Raw genomic sequence first — 25,149 nt, forward strand, 5'->3', positions numbered from 1 at the left:
TGTGTTTTGGTGTTTGCTCCAATTTTGTTTGAATATCAGATATTGGTTTGGGATTTGCAGCTCAGATGCTGGTTTTTGATTTTTTTTTTTTTTAATTTGAGCAGATCATAAGAAGTTGGTTTCAAGTTCCATTCAAATGTAATTCGTCTTTCTTCAATTTACTTCAAGCAAAACGATCCCACATGCATCAATATGCTAACGAAGACCTCTAACAAGTCTTGGGGGCTAATGGATTCTATATTCAATATGGTTCTTGGGTTATGCTTTTTCTCATTACCGATGGGAAAATTAGCCATGGTGAAATTAGCCAAGGTTTGTTTTCACCTGTGGTAAGCTTGATGTGCCTCTGATTCATTTTTTATATAGCCTTTTTCACATGTTTGATTTTACTTTTTTTTTCCATGTTTTTCAGAGGGGAAACGATGGAAATTTTGTAGCAGTTGGAATAGCCTTCTAGCTTCTTCAATGGTGAGAGAATTATTCACTTCTTACCAAAACAATGACAAGAAGTTTATTTCAAAATTTTCAATTTTGGTTTTCTGTAAAATATAAAAAACATGTTTGTTGGTTCTGTATGTTGGTGTATTGAGATTAAAATCGTTTATTGACAATATAAAGAACATATCACCTATTAATTCATTCGAAATTAGGATAGGATACTTCTCAACGTATGGAACTTTTATTAAAAATCTCATTGGATAAAAATGCTTACGAAATATTGGATGATGGGGATCTTATTTTAGTTTGGAACTGGTAATTCTAATACATGTATATTTTATAAAAATATTAACTTTTTCTTTATTTTCTTTTTTCTGCACATATGAGCTAAGAGGTAATTATTTTCTATTTCACTCTTATAAAGATTTCATCTCCAGATCAGCTCATCTAATGTATATGCTAAGGTAATATGACTCTTGTAGTTTCAATATCCTTTTTTTGGTTGTTATAATTTTTTCATGAAATAGTTTCAATCTCAATTTATCATATTTCCTTTTGTTATAATATGTCTCTTGTATCAAACACGACTATCAAAAGAATCGGTTAAAAGTACATATGGTTGGTGATTTATCAGGTAACGACACTTTTTTGTTGGTATGTATGTTGGTGATTTATCAGCTGACATGTATTTCTTTTCTCTTTATTGTTTTCGCTATCTTGCCTACATCGGTCACCATGAATCATACACAGAAACGCTCCTCTGCCACATCTGTTTTACAGCCACCACCTCTCTCTTTCACCCTCTATCTATCTATCTTGTCATTTGTGTGAAATTTAAGGGAAAGATGGAACATGCAAACATCAAATTTATGGTTTTATTTTTTTTGCTTCTTGATTGTTGTTTTTAGATTTTCGTTTTTGTGCAAAGGTTTTGTGTGATTTGCAATGGAAGGTTAGTAAAATCTACATCAAGGAGGAAGATTTGAAGGAAAGGGGAAGGTTTGAAGGAAAACGAGTTTGTTTCTATTGTTTTGTATTTAGGTTAAAAAAATGTTCATGGTTTACTAAATCTGTTGAATTTCATGTTTATTTTGGTTTTATTGTTCTTTATTAAACGAACTATCAATGTTTTGGACACTCATATACAATATTTTCTTATAAAAATATGAAAATAATAATTTATTTACTTGATTATTTGAATAATTTTTTTAATAATCATTCAATTATACTTTTTACAAAAACCATTAAAATCATGTAATATTATCCTTATACACACACTCAAAGTATACCAAAACTCCAATTAAATATTTATCTTTCTATATAGAACTCATAATGTGTTTGATATTAATTATAATTAAATGAAAATATATGATAACTAGATAAATTAATGAAAATATATATGCACATGAATGCCATAAAAACGATCAAATAAATAAAAATGAGATCTATAAGTGATTTTGTTTTAAAAAAGTAATTAATTTTCTTTTCGAATCGTCCAAAATAAAAACAATAAAAAAATATTAAAAAAATAATTGAGCTGAATAAGAAGGGACATAAATAAGTTTTATTTGATTTATTTATGATTTTTTAGAATCAAGACATATATACCTTTTAATCTACAGTTAAAATATATGTGTTGTGGTTTAAAAAAATGAAGTAAATAAAATAAGACGTTTAATCAACATAAAGAAACTCATAAAAGAGTGTGTCTCATCCAATGATAAAATATATTTATTGTTGCATTCCATATCTTTTGAATAACACATTTTGTTGAAAGAAAGTTTAGCCGTCGGTTGAATCGAAACCAATCATCTGATGAAACCAATTGTCATAAAAAAACTAATCGTGAAGCTAACATTGAAAAATAAACTATTCGTTATGTTCTAAATGAAACTAATTGCCGATCAGACATATTCATGGATTCCGCATTACAAACCGTTACATACACTTTTACATTCAATCTAATTGTAAAATAAAAGTCGGAACAAGATGACATTGGATATAAAATTATTCCGCTCCCGCATCTGCGTACCTAACTAGAAACTATTCGTCAAAAAGAACTATCCGACACAAAACAATCTGCTAAAAGGTTAAAACAAACAAATACGAAAGGAAACTAATGGCCACATAAAAAGAATTTGTCATAAATAACAATCTTGTGCCGCCGCATCGTGTGAGTACCCTACTAGTATATATATATATATATATATATATATATATATATATATATATATATATATATATATATATATATATATATATCAATTGTATGGTAGTCAAATAATAAAGTTTCAATAAAAGTTGTACTGCACAAAATTTGATATTTTAAAAATAAGAAACATTTTTTTGTCAAAGTTCACGTTTTCTTGTTTATTAAAATATACCATTAACGTTGTAGAAAGTAAAATAATCATTTTACAATTATATATACAATGATAAGGAGGGTGCACATTATTTGCTTAGAATATCTTTCTTTCTTTCTTAGGCGAAACATGAAAGCTAGATCTCAATATCATATTCAACCTTGGCACTTCCTTCGTAAGTCCAACAATGTGATGTTGTTTGGCTTGTTTATGGTGCTAGTTTCTTTAGATGTAACTAAGTCAGGATATCTGGTTAAAACGCTTCCAGGTTTTCCTGGTGATCTTCCTTTCCTATTTGAAACCGGGTATAGTCATGTTCATTGTAATTGAATTTATATGCTTTATTTAATTTATGTTGTTTGTTTGTTTGTTTATTATTATTATTATTATTATTATTATTATTATTATTATTATTATTATGCTTCTTTTATTATAATGGTTATACTAATTGTCAAAAAAATGTGCTTTTAGTTACATTTCAGTAGGTAAAAATGATGACGTACAGTACTTTTACTATTTCTTTGAGTCGGAAAGGAGCCCGAAAAACGACCCTCTCTTACTTTGGGTCAGAGGAGGGCCTGGTTGTGGTGTTCTCACTTCTATTCTGCTTCAGATAGGTATATCTACTATCTCCATTTTTATTAGTAAAGCTGACTTTAGAGCATTCATGATAATGCATCTATTTCAATAAGTTTTTTTAGTTAATGTCATCACCACATAAAATAAAACAACAAACATAACAAACAGCCAAAATATGGAAGTTTTTTTTCACAAAGCTTATTTATGGTTCATAATAGGTCTATTAAGTAACTAAATAAAATTGTATTAAAAATATAAAAAATGTCTACAATGGAGCTTGTAAATTTACAATCAACGTGATAAACCTTTGGATTAAAAAGCTCCTAATTTTAGAGCTTATTTTACTATATATGGTATATTAAATACTCTTATTTAGATGCTCTTTGTTTCTTCTTTCATATGGTTATACGTAAGGTTTCGGTAGTGCTCCAAGCTAAAAAAATGATATATAATTTTCATAATATATCATGCTTCGACACATTTTCCTTTTTCAACTTCCTGCTATGAAGAATTCACAAAACTTCTTATGTTAAATATAGTTCTCATCGTACCTACAAATTAGCTAAAAAGTGGAAAACAAAAGGTTTACATACATGCATACTTGAAACCATATATAAATGGGATAAGCGTCACAGGTTGCACTGAATACGAATGTTGAATTCGCCAATACATTATGAAGAACTCAACACATAAGTGATTGTATTTTGTACTCAGGGTGTTGACATTTATGTTATATATCATCATTTTCGGGTGTGTTAAAACCGGAACTTTATAATTCTTTATTCTAATTTTCCAATGTTAGCCGTTATTATAGGTTTAAAAGTTACCATGCAATAAAATTAACAAAAAAATCTTTATATTTACAAATTTTATACGTATTCATGCAGAAAAAACATATTTATACACCAAAAATATTTTATTAAACATTGTATTTATATTTAAAAAAATATTATTTCTTTATATACATGTTTTTTACCTTATTATACAATTTAAAACCTAAAAATATATTTTTAGAAGTATAAATACAAAGCTTTATGTATTTAGATACATTTTATAGAAGTGTAAATACGTATTTTTACACTTTTAGAAATTTGAATATGTTTTTTAGAAGTATAAATATGTATTTTAAGTATTTAGAAGTATATCAATCAAAAAACGTGTTTATACATAAAATATATATTTATATTTCTAAAAACATAAAATATATTCTTCGAAAAACGTATTCATACTTAAAAAAAAGGAATATCTCTAAAAAAATCCAAATATTTTGGTCAAATTTTTAATAAAGTCCTAAATTTTATATTTTGAATAAAAAGAGTCCTGACTTTTTTACCTTTTGAATAGAAAAACCCAATAAACCGGCTAATTTATTCACTTTAGCCCTTTTTCACCTATTCAGCAGGTCATTGGACAAATATGTTAATTTTTCGAAAATAATGAGATTTTTTTGCAGATTTCGTTAAAATTTTTATATAATGTATAAACATATTTTTTACATATATATATATATATATATATATATATATATATATATATATATATATATATATATATATATATATCTATTTTTACGTATTTGTCTATTTTTTATGTTTTTATATGTATATATTTACGTATTTTTATGTATTTTAAATGTATAAACGTATTTTTTTTACTTATTTATATGTATTTTTAATCATTTTACATATTTTTATGTATTTTTATGTGTTAGTTTTATGTATTATGTATTTCTATGTATTTTTACGTATTTATGTATATTTTAAAACTTTTTATATATATGTTTATGTATTTTAAATGTATAAACGTATTTTTTACGTATTTATATCTATTTTTAAGTATTTTACATATTTTTTATGTATTACGTATTTATGTATTTTTTAAAGTGTTTTATATAGATGTTTTTGTATATTTATGTATTTTAAATATATAGACGTATTGTTTTACGTATTTATATGTATTTTTTTAAGTATTTTACATATTTTTGTGTGTTTTTATGTATTATGTATTTTTATGTATTTTTGCGTATTTGTGTATTTTTTTTAGTTTTCTTATATAGATGTTTATTTATTTTTATGTATATTAAGTGTTTAATTGTATTATTTTTACGTGTTTATATATTTTTTACGTAAAAATAATACAATTAAACATTTAATATACATAAAAATACATAAACATCAATAGAAGAAAACTAAAAAAATACATAAATACGCAAAAGTATATATAAATACATAATACATAAAAACACACAAAAAATATGTAAAATAGTTAAAAAAAATACATATAAATACGTCAAAAAAATATGTTTAATATATAAACACGTAAACAATACATATGTAAAAAATACATATAAATATATAAAAAATATATAAACACGTAAAAATAATACAATTAAACATTTAATATATATAAAATACATAAACATCTATATAACAAAACTAAAAAATACATAAATAAGCAAAAATACATATAAATACATAATACATAAAAAAAACACACAAAAAATATGTAAAATACTTAAAAAAATACATATAAATATGAAAAACAATACGTCTATACATTTAAAATACATAAATATACAAAAACATCTATAAAAACACTTAAAAAATACATAAATACGTAATACATAAAAAATATGTAAAATACTTAAACATAGATATAAATACGTAAAAAAATATGTCTATACATTTAAAATACATAAACATCTATATAAAAAGCTTTAAAAAATACATAAATACATAAAAATACATAGAAATACATAATACATAAAAATACATAAAAAATATGTAAAATGGTTAAAAATACATATAAATAAGTAAAAAAATACGTTTATACATTTAAGATACACAAAAATACGTAAATATATACATATAAAAACATAAAAAATAGACAATACGTAAAAATAGATATAGATATGTAAAAAAAATATGTGTATACATTATATAAAATTTTTGACGAAATCTGCAAAAAAATCTCATTATTTTCGAAAAATTAACAATTTGGTCTCATGACCTGCTGAACAGGTCAAAAAGGGCTAAAGTGAATAAATTAGCCGGTTTCTTGGGCTTTTCTATTCAAAATGTGAAAAAGTCAGGACTTTTTTATGAAAAGAATAAAATTTAGGACTTTATTAAAAATTTGCCCAAAATATTGGGACTTTTCTAGAGATATCCCTAAAAAATATACTTTTAAATAACATAAAAATGTGTATGTATGCTTCTACAAAATAACTCTATACTTTTGAAAACGTATCCAAATTGTGTTTGAACTATGAGCAAAATCTAACAGTAAATTTAAGTATTTCTATAAAAAAAATCAATGTTTTTAAAATTCAAATTCAGTGTCTTTTTAGTTGTTTTTATTTTTTACCTTTTTATTGCGTTTGTAACATTCTTTTATGTTTTGGTATTTTATTTTATTTTAGTTTTTTTGAACGGTAATTCAGTCCGAGTTTCCAAATTAGGGAATATGTAAGATTTAAATCATAAAAAATTACCAGTCATAATGTTTCTGAATCAAAAATATTTCATATGATAACATTTTTAATCAAATGATTTTCAAATCAAATAAAGTTCGTTGCATATAAACTTTAGTTCATAACATTTTAAATCATAACATTTTGGATAATGTGAAAGGGTATTTAGCTATTGTGGCATTTAGCTATGCATTGTAAGTTGGAGATACACTCTTATGATTGTAACATTGTAACATTTTGGTCGTATGTGTGTGTGTGTGAGAGTGTGTGTGTGAGTGTAGTGTGTATATATATATATATATATATATATATATATATATATATATATATATATATATATATATATATATATATATATATAATCTAACTTAATTTAATATAAGCAATTTTGGGGAAATAAATAAACATGAAATTACTTGCATATCCCTTATTTGATTTTACTATTTATATCTAGATGTCACTAGTTTTAAAATTGACATAAGTAACCTCTTAGTATTAGCCCTCCATTTAATTATTTGAATGGTGTACAAGAGTTCTTGTGTTCTCAACCTTTTATATATTTTGGATTTAACATACATTTCTCTCACTCACTCACTCTCTCTCTCTTTCTCTCTCTCTCTCTCTCTATATATATATATATATATATATATATATATATATATATATATATATATATATATATATATATATATATATATATATATATATAGAGGTAGGTTCAAATGTTTCTCACATCTATTGTGTGCTAGAATGCATCAATAAGAATTTTGTATTTATTATATGTATATTAAATATTATCCATACTTATAATTAATTTTTATGGAAACTAATTAAATTATTCATTAATGTCAACAATAATATTCTTTCAGAATCAATTCATATTTAGAAGAATGAGAGTGTCTTCCAACAGCATGAAAGTGTATTCTAATAGAATACACTCTCGTTCTTCATATTCCATGCAACTTTATTGTATTTTAAGTGAGTGGGTCCTGAAACAAAATACGAACTCATATATAAAAACATATATGCGAATTTATTCTGAAAGAATGTTATTGCTGACATTAATGACAGATTTAATTAGTTTTCATAAAAAGAGAATTATAATTATGGATATCATTTAATATACATATAATTATGGAAATCATTTAATATCTATATTTATTTAATTAAATAATTATTTAATTTACTAAATTCCTATTGGTGCATTCTTGCACACAATAAATGTAAGAAACAAAATAACCTAGCCCTATATATATATATATATATATATATATATATATATATATATATATATATATATATATATATTAAATAGGTGTGAGACTCATATATTATACGGGTTTATCGAAAATAAAATTTTAATATCAATATATAAATATTAAATATTTTCTAAAGTAATACTTTTACATAACATATTGTAATCTTTTGGAACATTTATAAATGAAATCAAATAGTTTGGAGCACTTATAAGACTTTATTAACAAATTAATAGAATTATTCTCTTTCCTTATAGAACTTGTTAGAAATTTATGGAAGTTTATTTTAAAAAAATGGAAATCCCCAAAAAAATGACAAGTGAAAAATAAAAATTCTAAAACTCCTATAAATTGACATGTGTCAAAACAAAGGAGAATATTACATATGACAGAAAGATTTTTATTTATTAGATTATATATATATATATATATATATATATATATATATATATATATATATATATATATATATATATATATATATGGGTTGGTATAAAACGAAGGACATAATTAGACTATATATTAGATAGAGAAAATGGTTATGAACTGTTATATTATATGTTTTTGTTAAAAATAAACATTTTAAGGTCTTACCCTAAATAAAGTTTTTTTAGAAATTTTAAAACTAAAAACTAGAAAGTGTACAAGGTAATTATTAAAAGAGATATCTCCGGAAAAGTCCTAATATTTTACATTAATTTAAAAAATCAAATCCCAAACTAAAATTTGTTTACGAAAAAACATGAATTACCAGTAAAAGTAACGATTTGACCCCCTTTTTCCCAGTTTACCAGTTTTATTACTTACCCGATTCCATTAAAGTCTCATTATTTTAACATAATTTATGAATAAGTCTCAAACAAAACTTAAGTGATAATTTGACATTTTTCTCCCTGTAACGTACATATTACCGGTTTCTTTGCTGACCACGCGCCTAGTCAATGAATGAGCTAATAAGATGAATATGTTGGGTTAAATAATGTTATGTTTACCATAAACTTGATGTCCTTATGAATTGCATATTTTTTGGAATATAAAATGCATCTAACGAAGACTACATCACTACAATAATTACATAAACTAGCAACAACTTAGTCATTTTCTAAGTTTATAAGAAATTTCAAATAGACTATCCAACCTTATGTAACCCAGTATATCTATCTCATCAACTCATTTCCCGTCATTTCTTCCGGAAACACATTTTATCAGTTTTATTGCTGCTCTGGATACATAAATATAAATGAGCCAATGAGATGAATAACAAATTTTATGGTAAATGTAGCATTATATAACCCATCGTATTCATCTTATCAACACATTTAATGACTAGACGTTCAGGTCAGGAAAGAAACCGGTAAAATGTATGTTACATGGTGAAAATGACTAAATCATCACTAAATTTTAATTTAAGACTAACTCATAAATTATGGTAAAATAATGGGCTTTCAATGGAACTGAGTTAGTAATGAAACCGGTAAACAGGAAAAAATGGTCAAATCGTCATTTTTACCTGTAATTCATATTTTTCGTAAAATAAATAAATTTGAGATTTTTTTCGAAACTAAACGATCTAAGTTGTAACAATTAAGAAGTCCTTTGGAAGAGATTGTCTAGACATTTCTTAAACAACATATTTTTTAAACCACTAATTTTAAAAAAAAAGTTTTTTAAAACGATTTTAATTTTGTAATTTTTTTGGAAAACATTTAGTTTGGATTGGTAGAATATTAATGGTGAAATTCACAACTTATTATCACTTCAATTTTTCTTTTCGGGTTACATCATATGAATGCACTGATATTCAAATTTAATTAGACTTATTGTGATATATATATATATATATATATATATATATATATATATATATATATATATATATATATATATATATATATATATATATGAGGTAAGTTCAATTGAGAAAATAATAAAAAAATTTGAGAATGGGGGAATCATTCTCAGCCACTTATTTAATCTAAGCATAAAAAGACACGGTGTCAAACTTGTAAATATGTTAATAACCTTCAATCTCAAATACGTAACTATAGAGAATTCGATAACATTTCGTTCATCATCAAAATTTCTCCTTCAACCTTCAACAATCATCCAGATTTCTTCAACTAAACCATCATCAATGTCATCCAGTCTTAATCAATCATCGATATTCGTGGCTGGGAGGTTCGCCGTTCAAGACAGATTCGCAACCCAAATTCATCAATTTCATCGATTTCTTTGTTGAATACTCCGAATGTTCGTAGTTTGCAAGCGTTTGTTAAAGTTCATAACGGATTTGGAACTGGAATTTCCCATATTCGCAAACGAACTCAGTTGGAATCGGAATTTCTTCGCTGTTCATGAAATTGGAATCGGAGTTCTGGACTCGCAGTCACAGTCGACATTGAAGGACCCGGAATCGGTAATCACAGGTTCCCAATCAGATTTTCGGAAATCAAAATCAAAATGAGAAATCGATAAAACATAGGATGTCACATCTGAAGTCGAAATCGGAAGTATATGATGATTTGGAATTGATAACTTGAATTGGAAGTATCATGTTTTTAACAATTTTTAAATAGTTAACTTGTATGCACTCCAACTGTTTGATGAAATGCATAAACTAAATTATCACGTTATATTCACATATGAATATGTTTTCTCACATGAATCAGTATATGATTATTAAAAACAAAAAAAAAATATGCAAGTCTGTATGTTATTCATATGTGAATAACATATAAAAATTATATATATTTGTGAAAATATATTCTAATATTCATAAGTGAATATATTCACAAGTGAATATACATTGTAATATTCATATGTGAATATACTGTGTAATATTCATAAGTGAATATATAATCTAATATTCACAAGTGAATATACTATGTAATATTCACATGTGATATACCATGTAATACTATGTAATATTCACATATGAAAATATCATTTAATATTCATAAGTGAATATATCATCTAATATTCACAAGTGAATATACTATGTTAATATTCACAAGTGAATGCATCGTCTAATATTTAAATATGAATATACTATGTTTATTATATGTTATATTCATATATGAATGATACTTAAATTGTAAAAAAAATTAATCATACTTTTTATTCATAAGTGAATAACGAATGTACTGTAATAAAACCTGATGCATTTTTATTCACTTATGAATAACGATAGCTAAAAATATAAAAAAAAATAAATTTTTTATTTTATCTTAAAACTATATCAATATTGATGTCTATTTGTAGAGAATAAAAAATCATGAATTTTGGTATATTTAAAATCATTTTTCGATAAAAATATCTTCTTAAAAATAAAAATAAAAAACGAAAAAAACTATGTTTTTGTATATATTAAGGTAATGATTAGCATAATTCAAGTAAATATGTTTTGTTGGAAAACACATGTCTATTCATTTCCCATTTCCGCTGGTACGACGGAGGCTTTTGTGGCAAAAATAAATGAGTGATTGAGAATGATTCCCCCATTCTCAATTTTTTTTTCTCAAATGAACTCTCCTCTCTCTCTCTCTCTCTCTCTCTCTCTCTCTATATATATATATATATATATATATATATATATATATATATATATATATATTAACAATTTATTTTTGTAAGATTATACTTATTGATGAATCTATGCATAGGTCCGATCACTATCAACTACATAAATTCCAGCTTGGAGAACCCAATGCTCGAGTTAAGCACTCATAGTTTGACGAAGGTATGTAATTGTTATATTAGTTTTTTAACAACAAAAGAACCCTTATTCAAAAATAGCGAGCGATAGGCTAGAATTACATGTATTCGAGGCAATGTATATGAGGATCGTTACATGAATTTGACCAACAAATGTTGTGGATTAAATGTCATTCGTTAATTCTTTGTTGTTCATGAACTTGAAATTGAAGAAAACCTCGTTGAGAAGTCTCCACATAACCCAGAACATGGCCTTGAGATTGATGGTGAATTGGAGATAGCCTGTTTGATCTTGTGACATGAGAACCATGGTGTCCCACCCTAAAATAAATCCTTGATCGACCCACTTGTTATCTCCACTACTGATGCAAAACCCCTTGGAGTGCGATGAATTTAAGACATTCCAGAAATAAGTGTATCTGAGTGATTCATGAAAAAAACATAAAGGCAGGGGGGTAAAGGAGGTTTGTACTATGACAGTATGACCCTAGGTTTAAACATGTTGGTAAACCACTAAGCCGAACATGCCAATTTGTATGTTTACCTTGCTAGGTGCAGTGTTATTCCAATAGTGTTGCGAGTACTTTGGTCTAGTAGAATGTCTTCCGACTTCCGTAATAGGCTTACGGAGGAGACCGACAAAGTTGTATCATCATTTCCAATCCATCTAGGTTTGCTGTTTCGGACATAAAACATATAAAGAGTATCCAAATTCATATGATTAAAAATTAGTGTGAAAATGATTGATTTTTCTCTATGTTCCTCTTTTACAGAACATTGATATGTCCCTCCCCCAAGCCATGTAATGCAAGGATAGAATATTTCGAAATTGACCAATCTTTGTTTAGAACCACCACCATCATTTTGCAAAAAAGCAATATTAAACCCTTGGAGGCTCCCTATTGTGAGAACAACCTTTTCTTGATATTTAAAACCCCTTATCCAAGCAATTCAAGTAACTTTCTTTCGGTCATTTGAGCTGTCCTAAAAAATTGATTTCGGATGCTCTTAAGTTTTTTGTAACTTCGTTCAGCACCTTAATAAGGGATAATAAGTAGGTTCCTAAGTCAATCAAGAACACTTTTACACAAGTTTAAACTATCGCCAAACGATAGTTGTCGGGTGTTCCACCTGAACAATTTGGATTGAAACTTCTCCATAATGTAATAAAAATAAACCAAATTCTTATGTGCAGGGAGGAAACAAAATAATGGAAAGAAAGTAGGTGAAGAAAAATAACACTTTGAATTACTTGCTCTCGAAGTTAAACAAAAAGAAGTACTGGAAATTGCATTAAAACAACGACGCATGATCGTACTTTTATACTAAAGAAATTAGACACCTGATGAACCTCTAAAACAATAAAACAAAAAGACTTTAAGTCATATTCTAAAACTGGGAAGCAAAACTAATAAAATTCCCAAAATGCCCCTTAGACTTAAATCCAATTAACCCAACAATCATCCCCGTAATCGGATTGGTTATACCACTCGTTCACAGTAGTGTTGGTTCTTCTTCAAGTAGATTTGCCTCTTGTTTCTTCAATTTAGGACACTCGTTGCTATATTGACCAAACTCACCATATTTGTAACATTTAATGTGACTTTTATCACGGACACATTCCTTGCCATCCGACTCTTCTACCTCTTCCCCGACTATATCTAAAGTCATCCCGATTTAAACCTCCATTGCCACAATGCTTAAAAACATGTGTTTTTTCTTCCCTAACCAACATCAACCCACCATGAGTCCCACCACTTTCTCGATTCCTTTTATACGCTCCTCGTACTCCTTCAATCTTCCAACGGCTTCATCAAATAACATCGATTCCAACCCGAAACATTGCTCTATTGAAATCATGATTTGAAGAAACGACTTAGGGATCGAGTCTAGTAACCTTTTCACCAAATCCACTTCTTCAAGAATATATCCAAGACTCCTTACTTTTAAGGCTAAACCGGATAACTTCGTCACAAAATCATTTACCGTTTCACCCTCCTTCATGCGAAAACTTTCAAGCTCATTTTTTAAGGTTGCAAGTCGAGCCATTCTCACCGAATCCACACCCAAATACCATGTTTTTAGTCCATCCCACACTTGCTTTTGGTCGGTGTAACTCGTCATTTTCAACACTATGTCTTCGGGTATCGGTTGAAACAAAAATGCAAGAACTTATTTTGACTTCTTTGAATCTGATGTTGCACATGATGCTCTCGATTCAACCGTCTCCCATATGTCGTATGCATCCATAATCGCCTTGAGATTGACTGCCCACACAAGATAATTTGTTGGAGTCAAAATCGTAATTTGATACGACATTGAACCTCATTATTTAACAATCGATATCTTATTCTCTCTTTTGACAACCCCGACCTCTTTAATCAAGCTTGTTCTAAGAGCACTTTTCCACCGAACAACAAGACAAGGTCACAACTACCTTTATCGTCTTCTGTTACCCGTAAAAACGAACCAAATCAAGGCTACCTGCTTTGATGACTTCATGTCCGTTTATCACGCACCTCCTGTTAGAACAAACCCGATCAAGAGAAATCAGGTCTGCTTGCGATCAAAACCGAATCACACCCCCTTCAACGAAACCGATCTGATATGATGTGTATTAAAAATAAACTAGAACAATTTCTTATATGCAGGGAGGAAACGAAACAGTGGAAAGAATATAGGTGAGAAGAAAAAAACTTTGAATTAGTTGTTCTCAAAGTTAGACAAAAGAAGCAATGGAAATTGCATTAAAAAAAGGACTCATGCTCCTACTTTTATGCTTATGGAATTAAATACCTTATGAACCTCTAAAACAATAAAACAAAAAGAGTTTGACTCGTATTCCAAAACTGGGACACAAAATTAATAAGGGCGTTGATATTTCCACGAATTTTTTTTATCCTTCCACTGTCATTTATATCTATGGATATTTTTACCCTCATATAGTTATTTAAGAAAGAGAAAGCACTACCTTTTTTGTTTCAACTACGTCTACTCCCCTCTCTTTCACACACTCACACACACACACAAATCTCTGCTCCATAATTTAGTGTAAAAAAAATATCAATGTTTTGAAAACCGGACCGGACATTGAACCGATCGTCTTAGTGGTTCGATGGTTCGGTTGGTCTGACTGGTTGAACCGGTCCTAAAAACCGGAAAAACCGGATATATATATATATATATATATATATATATATATATATATATATATATATATATATATATATATATTAAAAGTTGAAATGAGATTTTGTGGGACAACTAAACTCTTAGGAGTTCAAGTTAAAATAAAATATGGTAGGTTTAATTTTATCATAAAATGAATCAATATAAAAATTGAAATGATAAAGAAATGTTATGTAAGTAATAAGATAAAAAGAGTGGAAAGCTATCCCACATCGACCAAGAATTAAAAGTATGGAGATGTTTTTCCTTTATATAAACTTCTCCTTCCCTTTGCATGGACGCACCACCCAAACAAAGCGGCCCACAGTGAATACATTGACGTTTCTTACTTAGTGGCATCCAAAATTTGTAGTTTTTTTAAAGTTCAAAATTTTCAAATCCGGTTTTGTCTGGTTCAACCAAAACGGCTTTGACTGGTTTTTATTAAACTGGCGGTTCTTTACTGGTTCAGTAACAGGTGGTTTTTGAGGCCAATTAAACTGGTCTCCCGGTTTTAGGTTGAACCGGCCGGTCAGGTCCGGTTTTCAAAACAGTGAAAAATACCCTCATTCTTTGTTCGATCAAACAACTAGAAAGACTCTTAAATCCATCAACTCTCCCTTCATGATTTACCTCTCCCTTCACTATTTGAATATGTTATGGTTTTCCTTTAACCCACAGAAAACCCTAATTAATTTTGCTGTAAACTCCATCTATGATCAAACCACCACCACCATGGAGTATCGGCTCCATCTATAATTTTGATATTGATCGGAAAAAGCACACAAGGTCAAAAACGTCTTTAACTAAAATCTTCACATGAGGGAACCAATTAATAACAATATGAGCAGACTCTTTAGAGATTGGAGCATCGAAATTTTGTAGAAAAAATTGCCACCACAATAGCTGTTGTCAAACAACAGAGAAAAACGTGGTGAACGAACCACAACAAGTAGTTCCATCTCCCAATATCCGCTTGATGTTGAACGATTTGAGGTTTGCAATTAGGAGAAAGAAACAATCCACAACCGTTACTATATAGAAGACATGCTAACTCCAAAATAGCTCCAAGAAAAAGGAGCACTCCACGACTTAGCATCTGGTTATTCCTACTGTTTGGTGAAACCAGATGATTTAGTGCAACTTAAGAAATGATACTCAGAAGTGGTCGGCTGTAGATGAGTTGGGTTCTTAAAATGAAATTATAGCTTTTGTTCGTTATGTGTGTGCGAATGTGTGTGTATACGAGAGAGAGAGAGAGAGAGAGAGAGAGAGGACGCATGTTGATTAATAAAAAAAAGATATAGTTAAAATGAAAAAAGATATAGTTAAAATGAGGGTATAAAGGTATAATTGTCAAAAAATTTAGATATAAGTGGATGGATAAATAAATCACTGTGGAAGAATCACCACCCGAAATTGGTAAATTTCCTTAAATTCCCCTATACTTAAATCCGATTAAAGCAACACACAATAGGGTTCCAAGATGAAACTATCTTCATCTTCGCACCTACCAAGACACCAATGTGAGAGAAAGAAAGTAACCAATGGCACAACTCAACCAATTTCCATGTTTTAAACTATCGAGTTAAGATAAGATCCTATGCCTTTACCTTTCATAAGGTTTGTTTTGAGGTCGGATTCAAGAAATAAACACCTAAGACGCTTATAAGATTTATCGCGTTCTCTTTAATCCATTCTACAAGGAATAAGACATCATTCACATATTGAAAGATGGGAAGAATGGGCACGTTGTTGAGGAGAGAGATACCCTTTTATATGCTATTGTTTATAACATCATTAATAACCACCATGAGACCTTTTAATCGTGATAACAAAGAAAGTGGACCTCCTTGATGAACTCTTTTTTCTAAAGATAATTGCTTTATGGGATTGTACTTATCATGAACGAAAACTTTTGTGATAGAAATACATGAAAATACCCAAGATTTCCATTTAACACCAAAGCCCATAAGATTTATCACATTGTAAAAAATGAAAAAATAAAAATTGTCAAAAAGCCTTATTAAAGTCCACGTTAAAGATAATTTTTTTTCTTCGCCTATGGAGTGGTTTCCTCAACAAGAAGGTCATCAAAGATGTTTCTAGCTCTTATGTAAGTTGTTTGCTCGTTGAAGTCCACGTTAAAGATGATTTAGTCTATGTATACATTTAATAAAGAAACCCCGATTAGTCTATGTATACATTTAATTAACCAGAACTAAAATAAATCAAAAGGAAAAAATCGGATAGTTTCTTATAAAAGAGGGGGCCAATTTGCAAAAATATTTAAGAGAACATTGGAAACAAAAAAAAAAAAGAAAACATCAGAAAAGTATCTAATTTAATCAGAAAAAAAATAAGAAAGCGTCTAAATAAAAAATTAAATAAATTTTATAATAATTTTATTTAATTAATTTATATAACTGATTTAATAAGAAATAAATAATTGTTATAAACTAAATTGCAACAAAAATAATTAAAAAAATAAAATTAAAAAACATAAAAATTAAAAAGGTGATTAGACATAAATGACAGTTTTTTTTTAAGAGATGAAAGAGTTTTTTTAAGAAACCAGATTGATAAATTATATAATAGACCCGATGACATTTTTAAGTCTATTCACTATAGAAGTTATCAATATAATCCTACTTGTACACCTGATTAGATATTAGGCCTATAATCCCCAAGATTAAGCGGGTCTTTCACTTTAATAAGGGTGACAGAAGACGAGTTATCGGCGAGATTAATATATAAGAGAATGCTCCTCGAATAATTTCACGGCATTGAAGATATCAGACCCAATAATATGCAAAAACTTTTTGATAAATGCAAAAGCCAAGTTGATAGGTCTCGAAGCCTTCTCATTCCCACATGGCGAAATATTATTCTAAGTAAGCATGTCATATACCCTTTAATTTTATAAATGTAGGTCTCTTGACTGTGTTACTAGGGAATAAATGTCCTAGAAGACCAACTCTTAAAACTTATTTAATTTTATAAATGTTGGAGATTTCATATTTTATCCACGCCGAACATGATCCCCAACTCCAATTTATATTGAGGCCATTAATGTGAGACGTTTTCAAGTTGAAGTTGATGGCATCACATAAATAACATGAGTTCTCATCCCCTTCGACAATCTATTTAAATCTCAAATATGTTTCCTAATGTCAAGTAACCTCATGGTTTTGTAATCTTGAATCTGAGAAATGAAATTCAATTTCTCTCATATTATGGCATCATCAGGAGAACAATTTTCGGCAATAAGATCAATGGCAACATATTTTAAATAATCTTTCAAGGTTTTTATGATTGACTTTTGATTATGATTCATGTTCTTGCGCCAAGAGCTGATGAACTGTTTTAAATCCCTTAATTTTCTCGAAAGCATTTCCACTTTGTAAACACATTCACACTATTTCTTTATTTCAACCACTCATGAGTAATGAGAGTCTCCAAATCAGCAAATTCTAGCCAAAATTAGTTAAAGAAGCTCAAGGGTGAAGGGCCAAAGTCATTAAGGAGTAGAATTATACGACAATGGTCCCCAAAAATCCTTCGCATGCAAGGCAATCATATATAGTAGAATTTGGCCACACATGCGTGAAGCCATGGCAATAACGAAACAATCACTGAATTTATGTTTAACGAAAATCAATTCACCATCAAAATTGGTGTCATATTCCATGGGGATAAGATAATCGGAATCACTTTTTTCCACGTAATCCTTAATTTGAGTAGAAAATTCGTAAGCATTATCCAGTTGAATATGGGGTATATATAAAAAGACAAATCCTCGATAATGGATCATTAATCATGCTGGGCTCCAAATCCCAGGTTATTTTGGTCCACCTTCAATAATCCCAAGGGGTTAACTTGAATTGTCGCCATGAAAAATTTGAAGAACAAAACTGATCAATGACGCCTTGTCTTATCCCATGTTAACTTTCTTGGGATGAAAGACTCCCTTCATTATTGCCTTCTTCATGATCTAGTCTGCTCTCTGAGCTTCGTCTTCCTCTTTTATCTCTCAGTATTCTTAATGTTGAAGTAAAATAGTGAAGTTCAAAGTATTTGTTTGGATGGTGATTGCATCCTAGTGAAGTTCAAGTCTTTTTGTATTTTTACCTTTTGTATATCCAATCCATAATCCAAATTATGCCACCACTTAACTATAAAAGAAACCTTCATTTTCATGAACATATGTTGAGAATTATCTATTTGAGGACACAGAGATATTCCAGGCCATCATGATGATGATTGGATTGACGTAGTGTTGGTGAAATTTGAGTTGATATAGAAGAAAAACACATAAATTAGAGATGACTTGATTTTTGCCAGGGATTAAAAATTTTAACCCTAGTGTTCTCTATAAACACGTAAGCCTGATGTTTTCTTTGTAAGATTTACAGTCTGTTTTATGTAATGAAATCAGGTAGCCAACATCCTATTTCTTGATGAACCTGCTGGATCTGGATTCTCGTATGCAAAATCCCCCGAAGGTTACATAACAAATGATACTTTAACACCAATTCATATACACCAATTTATAAGGAAGGTAAGATAATTTTTGAAAGAAAATATCTATATTTTCCGTTATTTTTAGTTAGCATATCTCCGGTTAATACAACCATGCATGCATCTACATATTTGAATGCATACATACATTCTCCATTTTTGTCCTTGAAAATGGATTGGTTATTAATTTTATAACTCACTATGTTATACATGAAAAAATTAATTATTAATTTTACATCATCCAAGCATTAAGAGTGGATTGTAATCTATATGCTTTAGATAAAAAAAAACTAAGATCAATGTTTGCTTTTTATGTCGATCTGATCAGTGGCTTGTGGATCATTCTAAATTTGTTAACAATCCCTTATATCTTGGTGGTGATTCCTATGGTGGCATATCAGTGCCAATGACTGTTCAGGAAATATATAACGGTACATTATTTTCAAGATATATGTAACGTATTAGAGAGATCATGTCAAGATACTTGAACTTTTAGATTATTTTCCATATTTTGTAGGTAACGAAGGTGGAGAAGAACCACACATCAACTTCAAAGTACAAGTTATTTGGATTAGTCCAACTTTCCTATATGTTTATATCCCTATATAAGTTTCGGTAATGAAATTGATATATGGTTTTCCAATATAGGGGTACATTCTTGGTAATCCTTTAACAGACAAACATGATTCCTATAATGCCAAAGTCGAACAAGCTCATCGTATGGCACTCATATCGGATAAAATATATGAGGTAAATAGTTAAGTACTGACGAGTTGTGGCCAATACATTATGTGCTAAACAAAACTGCAAATTAGTGTCCTAGCTGTTATTTGCACTAAACAAAACTGCAAATTAGTGTCCGGTAATTAATATAGTTCTGTAATTTTACAGTCTGTTAAACAAAGTTGTCACGGAGAGTACCAATATGTAGATCCAAACAACAATCGTTGCATACATGATCTTCAAATGGTACACGAGGTACATAATTAACCTAGATTTTTACTTGGGCTATTAACTTACAACGTGCATCCAAAATTTCATTGAATTTAGTGCTTTGTTATTTTGAATTTGCAGTGCATTGAAAGAATTAGTGTGGACAACGTTTTAGATCCTTTTTGTGATCCTGTAAATACCTCAAAATCTGAGCTCCTGGGAATAGACCTAAAATCTCTTGATAAGACCTCTATTGATATTTGGTCATCAGATGAAGTTCAGACACAATGGCTTTGTGTATTATTCTCTCACTCTTCCTTTGTGAATTATATGCTTCCCCTACTATTCCTTTCATTTAAGAAAAATATCCATCATACTTGCATTTTATATATATGTGAATTTCAAAGCTACTTTACTTTGGGAAATCATCATATGCAACTTGGTTTAAAATAATTAGTGCGTTAAAATTCAAAATAAATTCATGCTACCTTAAAATGTACAAGGTTTATATATTATATGTTGGAAATGTGTTTTCAGTCAATAGATGAAGGTTTAAATGAAAGATGATCTAAAATATAGATTTAAGAGTAGAAGAATAAAATATGAGTTATCCATTAGAAAAATAGTTACAAAATAAATCATTTGATGGTTTATTAAATAAATTATTTGATACTAAGAAGTCAAATATATGAAAGTGATCATAATTAAAACATAGTTAATAAATCAGAAAGTCCAATAATATATTAAAACTTTAAAGTAAAGTTACCTTTTCTTGCCGATCATTTTTAAACTTCTTTATATAAATCAAATCTACAAAATATTTTACTTTTACTAAATAATATACTTACTTTATGACATTGAAAATTGTTACTTTCTTAAATGGTTAATTTTTTAAATATTTATTAATTTTGTAATATCATGTTTTTACCAATGTTATTTAACAAAAACAGTTTCTTACAAATATTTTTCAATGGTAAAACTTGTTAACCGAACTCCGAAATTGTCCAATATACAAATAATTTTTTTTTTGTTTCATAAAATATTTGTTTGTATAAATTCTTTGAAAAGTACTTCAAAACGTTTTACATTTTTACACATTTTAAAGCTCTGTAAAATGAGTTTTGATGATACTAAGTTACTAACCATAAAAACTTTAAGAAATTATTGATTTATTTTTTTTAAGAAAAAAACATGAATTTTGTATGGGAATTGTAATTTCATAAGTATGACGTGTGAAATTACTATTCACCTATTTTTTTATCATTTCATAAATCAAAATTCCAATTTCTTTCAAAAAAATAATATTATTTTTTTGTTGTGAAAACTGTTTTTTATATTTATTTTATTTTATTTTTGAGATTCCTATCCTAACGAACTTGAAATTTTATTTTATTTTTATTTATTTATTTATTTAACAAAATACCATAACTTTCAAAAGCAAACAATAATTTCGCTTGTCTAACATGTATGTTACTATTCACCAATGGTATTATATATATATATATATATATATATATATATATATATATATATATATATATATATATATATATATATATATTGATGTTAAGAATTTAAATCTTATTGGAAACAAAAAATATATAAATTTAAAAGTATGATAGTGTTAATTAATCATTCTAAATATATAACAAAAAATAAAAAATAACAATAATGATGTTGAGATAAATGGTAACATGTCATTACATAATAGAAAAATAAGAGTTTGCTAATTGTTTTGTTTTGCTAATGCTAATTTGCTATACGATAAACGCTTTCAGTTATATATATATATATATATATATATATATATATATATATATATATATATATATATATATATATAATTTAAAGCAATACATAAGGTTTTTAAAATTCAATGCTAATTTGATTTACCTCTAGATTTTAAGACTTTTGTTATTATCTTTCTCCAACATCATATATTTTTGTTGAACACCTGTAGAAGTACATATATAAGAGTTACATATGACCTGCAACAAAAAGAATAAGTGGCATTCCGTTAGAATGACTATCATTAAATCGTATTCTAGGGATTAATTGTTTTAATTACAATTAATAATTACATAGAAATTTTTAATTGTAATTATTATATATATTAAATCATAAGGGCCTTAGCAATAGTAACTTTTTAGGCTTTAGGTTTTTGCCACAAATTTTTAGTGAATATTACACTTTTCGTCCCTAAAGTCAAAACTTTTATATTTTTGTGTTTTGATTAAGTCTTTAATGACTTTGACACTTTTAGTCCTTGCAGTCAAAAGTTTTATATTTTGATGTTTTTGCCACAAATCTTTAATGAATTTGACACTTTTTGTCCCTGTACTCAAATCTTTTACATTTTGACATAAAAACACAAAAAACCTTCTTTTGAACTTTGCCACCATATTTTTCCAACTTTTGCAACTTTAACATTATTGCCACAACATTTTTGAATTTTCTCCACCAGTGTCCCTTCTTTTGGTTGTACACTTTTGACATCTAATTTTAGTGGTTGTCGACTTTCTACTCTATTTGTGGTGATTTAAAGTTTTAGCACATATATTTTAAAGTTTGCCGATTTTTCCCATATTACCCAAAAGCGGCGTAGCCGCGGATTCTTTGCTAGTTATAATGAACTCATAGTTATCAAAATTATTTTGAATGCTCATGATTTTTGTTTTTCATTTTATCATATATATATATATATATATATATATATATATATATATATATATATATATATATATATATATATATATATATATATATATATATAAATGATTTCTTCTTTCTGATGTATTATAGTTTTTTTATCTTAGAATTTTACAACTGCAATTGTTATGTGTAAAACTATGTATGATTTTTGCAGAACTCCAAGTCTGCATACATCGAGGCATGGGCTAATAGGAGAGACGTAAAAGAGGCTCTTCATGTTAGTGAGGTTTGTGATTGAGTGTTGCTAAATAGACACCCATGAACATTCTTTAACAAAATTCAACATATCATTAACTATTTATAATTATCTTTTTCAAAAAACAATGCAAGTTCAACTTTATTATGTACGATAATAGTTGTATGGCTACAGGAATTAAATGATATTAAATGGGTGTCATGCAATCAGAGCTTGACATATGAAGATGGTATACTTGCGAAAGTTAGTTACAAGTTCAATGTCATGAGTACCGTTGCTTATCATCAAGAATTTTCTCATAAAAATTGCCGTGCTTTGGTATATAGGTAGTTAGTTATGCTTCCTCCCGATATATATTTTTTATATAATCTCTTTTTCAAGTTGGCTCCCGGTCTCTTAGATTTATGTATACATATGGTATTTAGAGAACTTGAAGGCAAACAAAAATTAAGAATATTTTGTTTCTTTTTTGATTTTGTTTGAGCAGTGGAGATCATGATTTGCGTGTTCCATATTTTTCTACGTTAAAATGGATTGAATCGATAAATTTGTTACTAATGGAGTATTGGAGACCGTGGTATGTTGATGAACAAGTAGCCGGGTTAGTTATGTTTTATTAGGAGCACATGAATTGTTATAATCAATATAAATATTAAAAATGGTAATTTATGATGATATTCTATTATCTCATTCATTGTAGATATACAATGAAATTCTCAAACCAGGACTATAAATTAACATTCGCTACAGTAAAGGTGAGAAATCTTCCCTAAAACTTTCTTCTCACTCGGCGATGCTCCTATATCATGAAAACTATAATGTTTGACTTTGTAAATATTTTTACAATTTTTAATATAATAAAAATTGTGAACCTAAGCCTTAGGCTATTTGTTATCTTGAAAATACACTTCTAACCCTTTTAAATTGAACTTTTGCAATTCTATAAGCTAAAAGGAACATTTAATGTTATGATCAAGATGGTTGTTCATTTTGTTTTGTTAAAGGGTGGAAGTCACACGAGTGCAGAGAATAAACCAGAAGAATGCTTTAATATGTTTATAAGGTGGTTTGATAATGTAGACTTGTAAGTAACAATCATAAAGTTTGATGCTTGTTTTTTGTGTACTAGTTTGTATGTTTAGACTCAATTTCAGTTGATATTGTAATGTGTTTATTTATATCATTAATAACTTGTGTAATCAAATAAATATATATTGGTAATAATGCCTAGGTATTATGAAACACCTCTCACATGCGATGCTTTAAATTAATTTTCAAAACGATTTTAGAGTTTTAATTGTTGAATATGGCCTAAACTTTAAAATCCAAAATAGTTTGGAACGAGAGTGTAAATGAAAAACAATGTTTTAGTTAAACAATATTACACACACTAAAGAGTGTCTTCTAGATGTCCTTAGACTTCTCAATCTTTAATATTACTAGTAATCTGCTACTAACCTGAAAACTAAATCAATGTAGTGAGTCATGCTTAGAATATAGTAAGTAAAGATGAGATAGAAATTATATGTATATTATATAAATGAACACTTAATTTACTTAATTTATATACATATGTGCAAACTCAAACTTATTCAAAACTCAACAAACCATCAATCTTAAATTTTTTGGGGTAAAACATAACATATGTAAAAGTAACTATTGTTAACATTAAATCTCATATAAACATTATAAAGTAAAAAAAAAAAACAATGTATAAAAATCAATGTATCTAATGGAACAAATTTCCCAAACCCTCAGTTCAACTACAACTCACCAAAAAACTCCATTTCATATTCT

At 27.8% G+C, this 25,149-nt stretch overlaps 1 protein-coding gene across 2 annotated transcripts; it reads left to right on the forward strand.

Moving 5' to 3' along the window:
• The first annotated feature begins 2,908 nt into the window (after positions 1-2,908).
• Positions 2,909-24,544, forward strand: LOC145116023 (serine carboxypeptidase-like 10). Of its 2 annotated transcripts, XM_079052383.1 has the most exons (14): positions 2,909-3,106; positions 3,273-3,418; positions 11,771-11,847; positions 19,429-19,551; positions 19,840-19,942; positions 20,029-20,066; positions 20,160-20,261; positions 20,403-20,489; positions 20,586-20,741; positions 23,311-23,382; positions 23,527-23,678; positions 23,840-23,953; positions 24,053-24,107; positions 24,357-24,544. In XM_079052383.1, exons 1-14 carry the CDS (start codon positions 2,931-2,933, stop codon positions 24,438-24,440), a joined length of 1,485 nt encoding a protein of 494 aa, XP_078908509.1. In that variant the 5' UTR covers positions 2,909-2,930; the 3' UTR covers positions 24,441-24,544. The 2 variants fall into 2 exon arrangements, with proteins under 2 accessions (XP_078908509.1, XP_078908510.1); XM_079052384.1 differs by lacking the exon at positions 24,357-24,544 and having other exon boundaries at positions 23,840-23,929; positions 24,053-24,106.
• The last annotated feature ends 605 nt before the right edge of the window (positions 24,545-25,149 follow it).

This window comes from Lactuca virosa, chromosome 5 (genome assembly GCF_052849685.1).
Source record: "Lactuca virosa cultivar CGN04683 chromosome 5, Lactuca_virosa_CGN04683_v6, whole genome shotgun sequence".
In the NCBI taxonomy this organism is placed as follows: Eukaryota; Viridiplantae; Streptophyta; class Magnoliopsida; order Asterales; family Asteraceae; genus Lactuca; species Lactuca virosa.

What these genes read in the sequence shown, in the direction of transcription:
- LOC145116023 (XM_079052383.1), top strand. Translation starts at nt 2,931, where the DNA reads ATGAAAGCTAGATCTCAATATCATATTCAACCTTGGCACTTCCTTCGT. An exon ending in TGTTCAGGAAATATATAACG is followed by an intron (nt 19,943 to 20,028) that starts GTACATTATTTT and finishes CATATTTTGTAG; the next exon opens with GTAACGAAGGTGGAGAAGAA. An exon ending in ATCTTCAAATGGTACACGAG is followed by an intron (nt 20,490 to 20,585) that starts GTACATAATTAA and finishes TTGAATTTGCAG; the next exon opens with TGCATTGAAAGAATTAGTGT.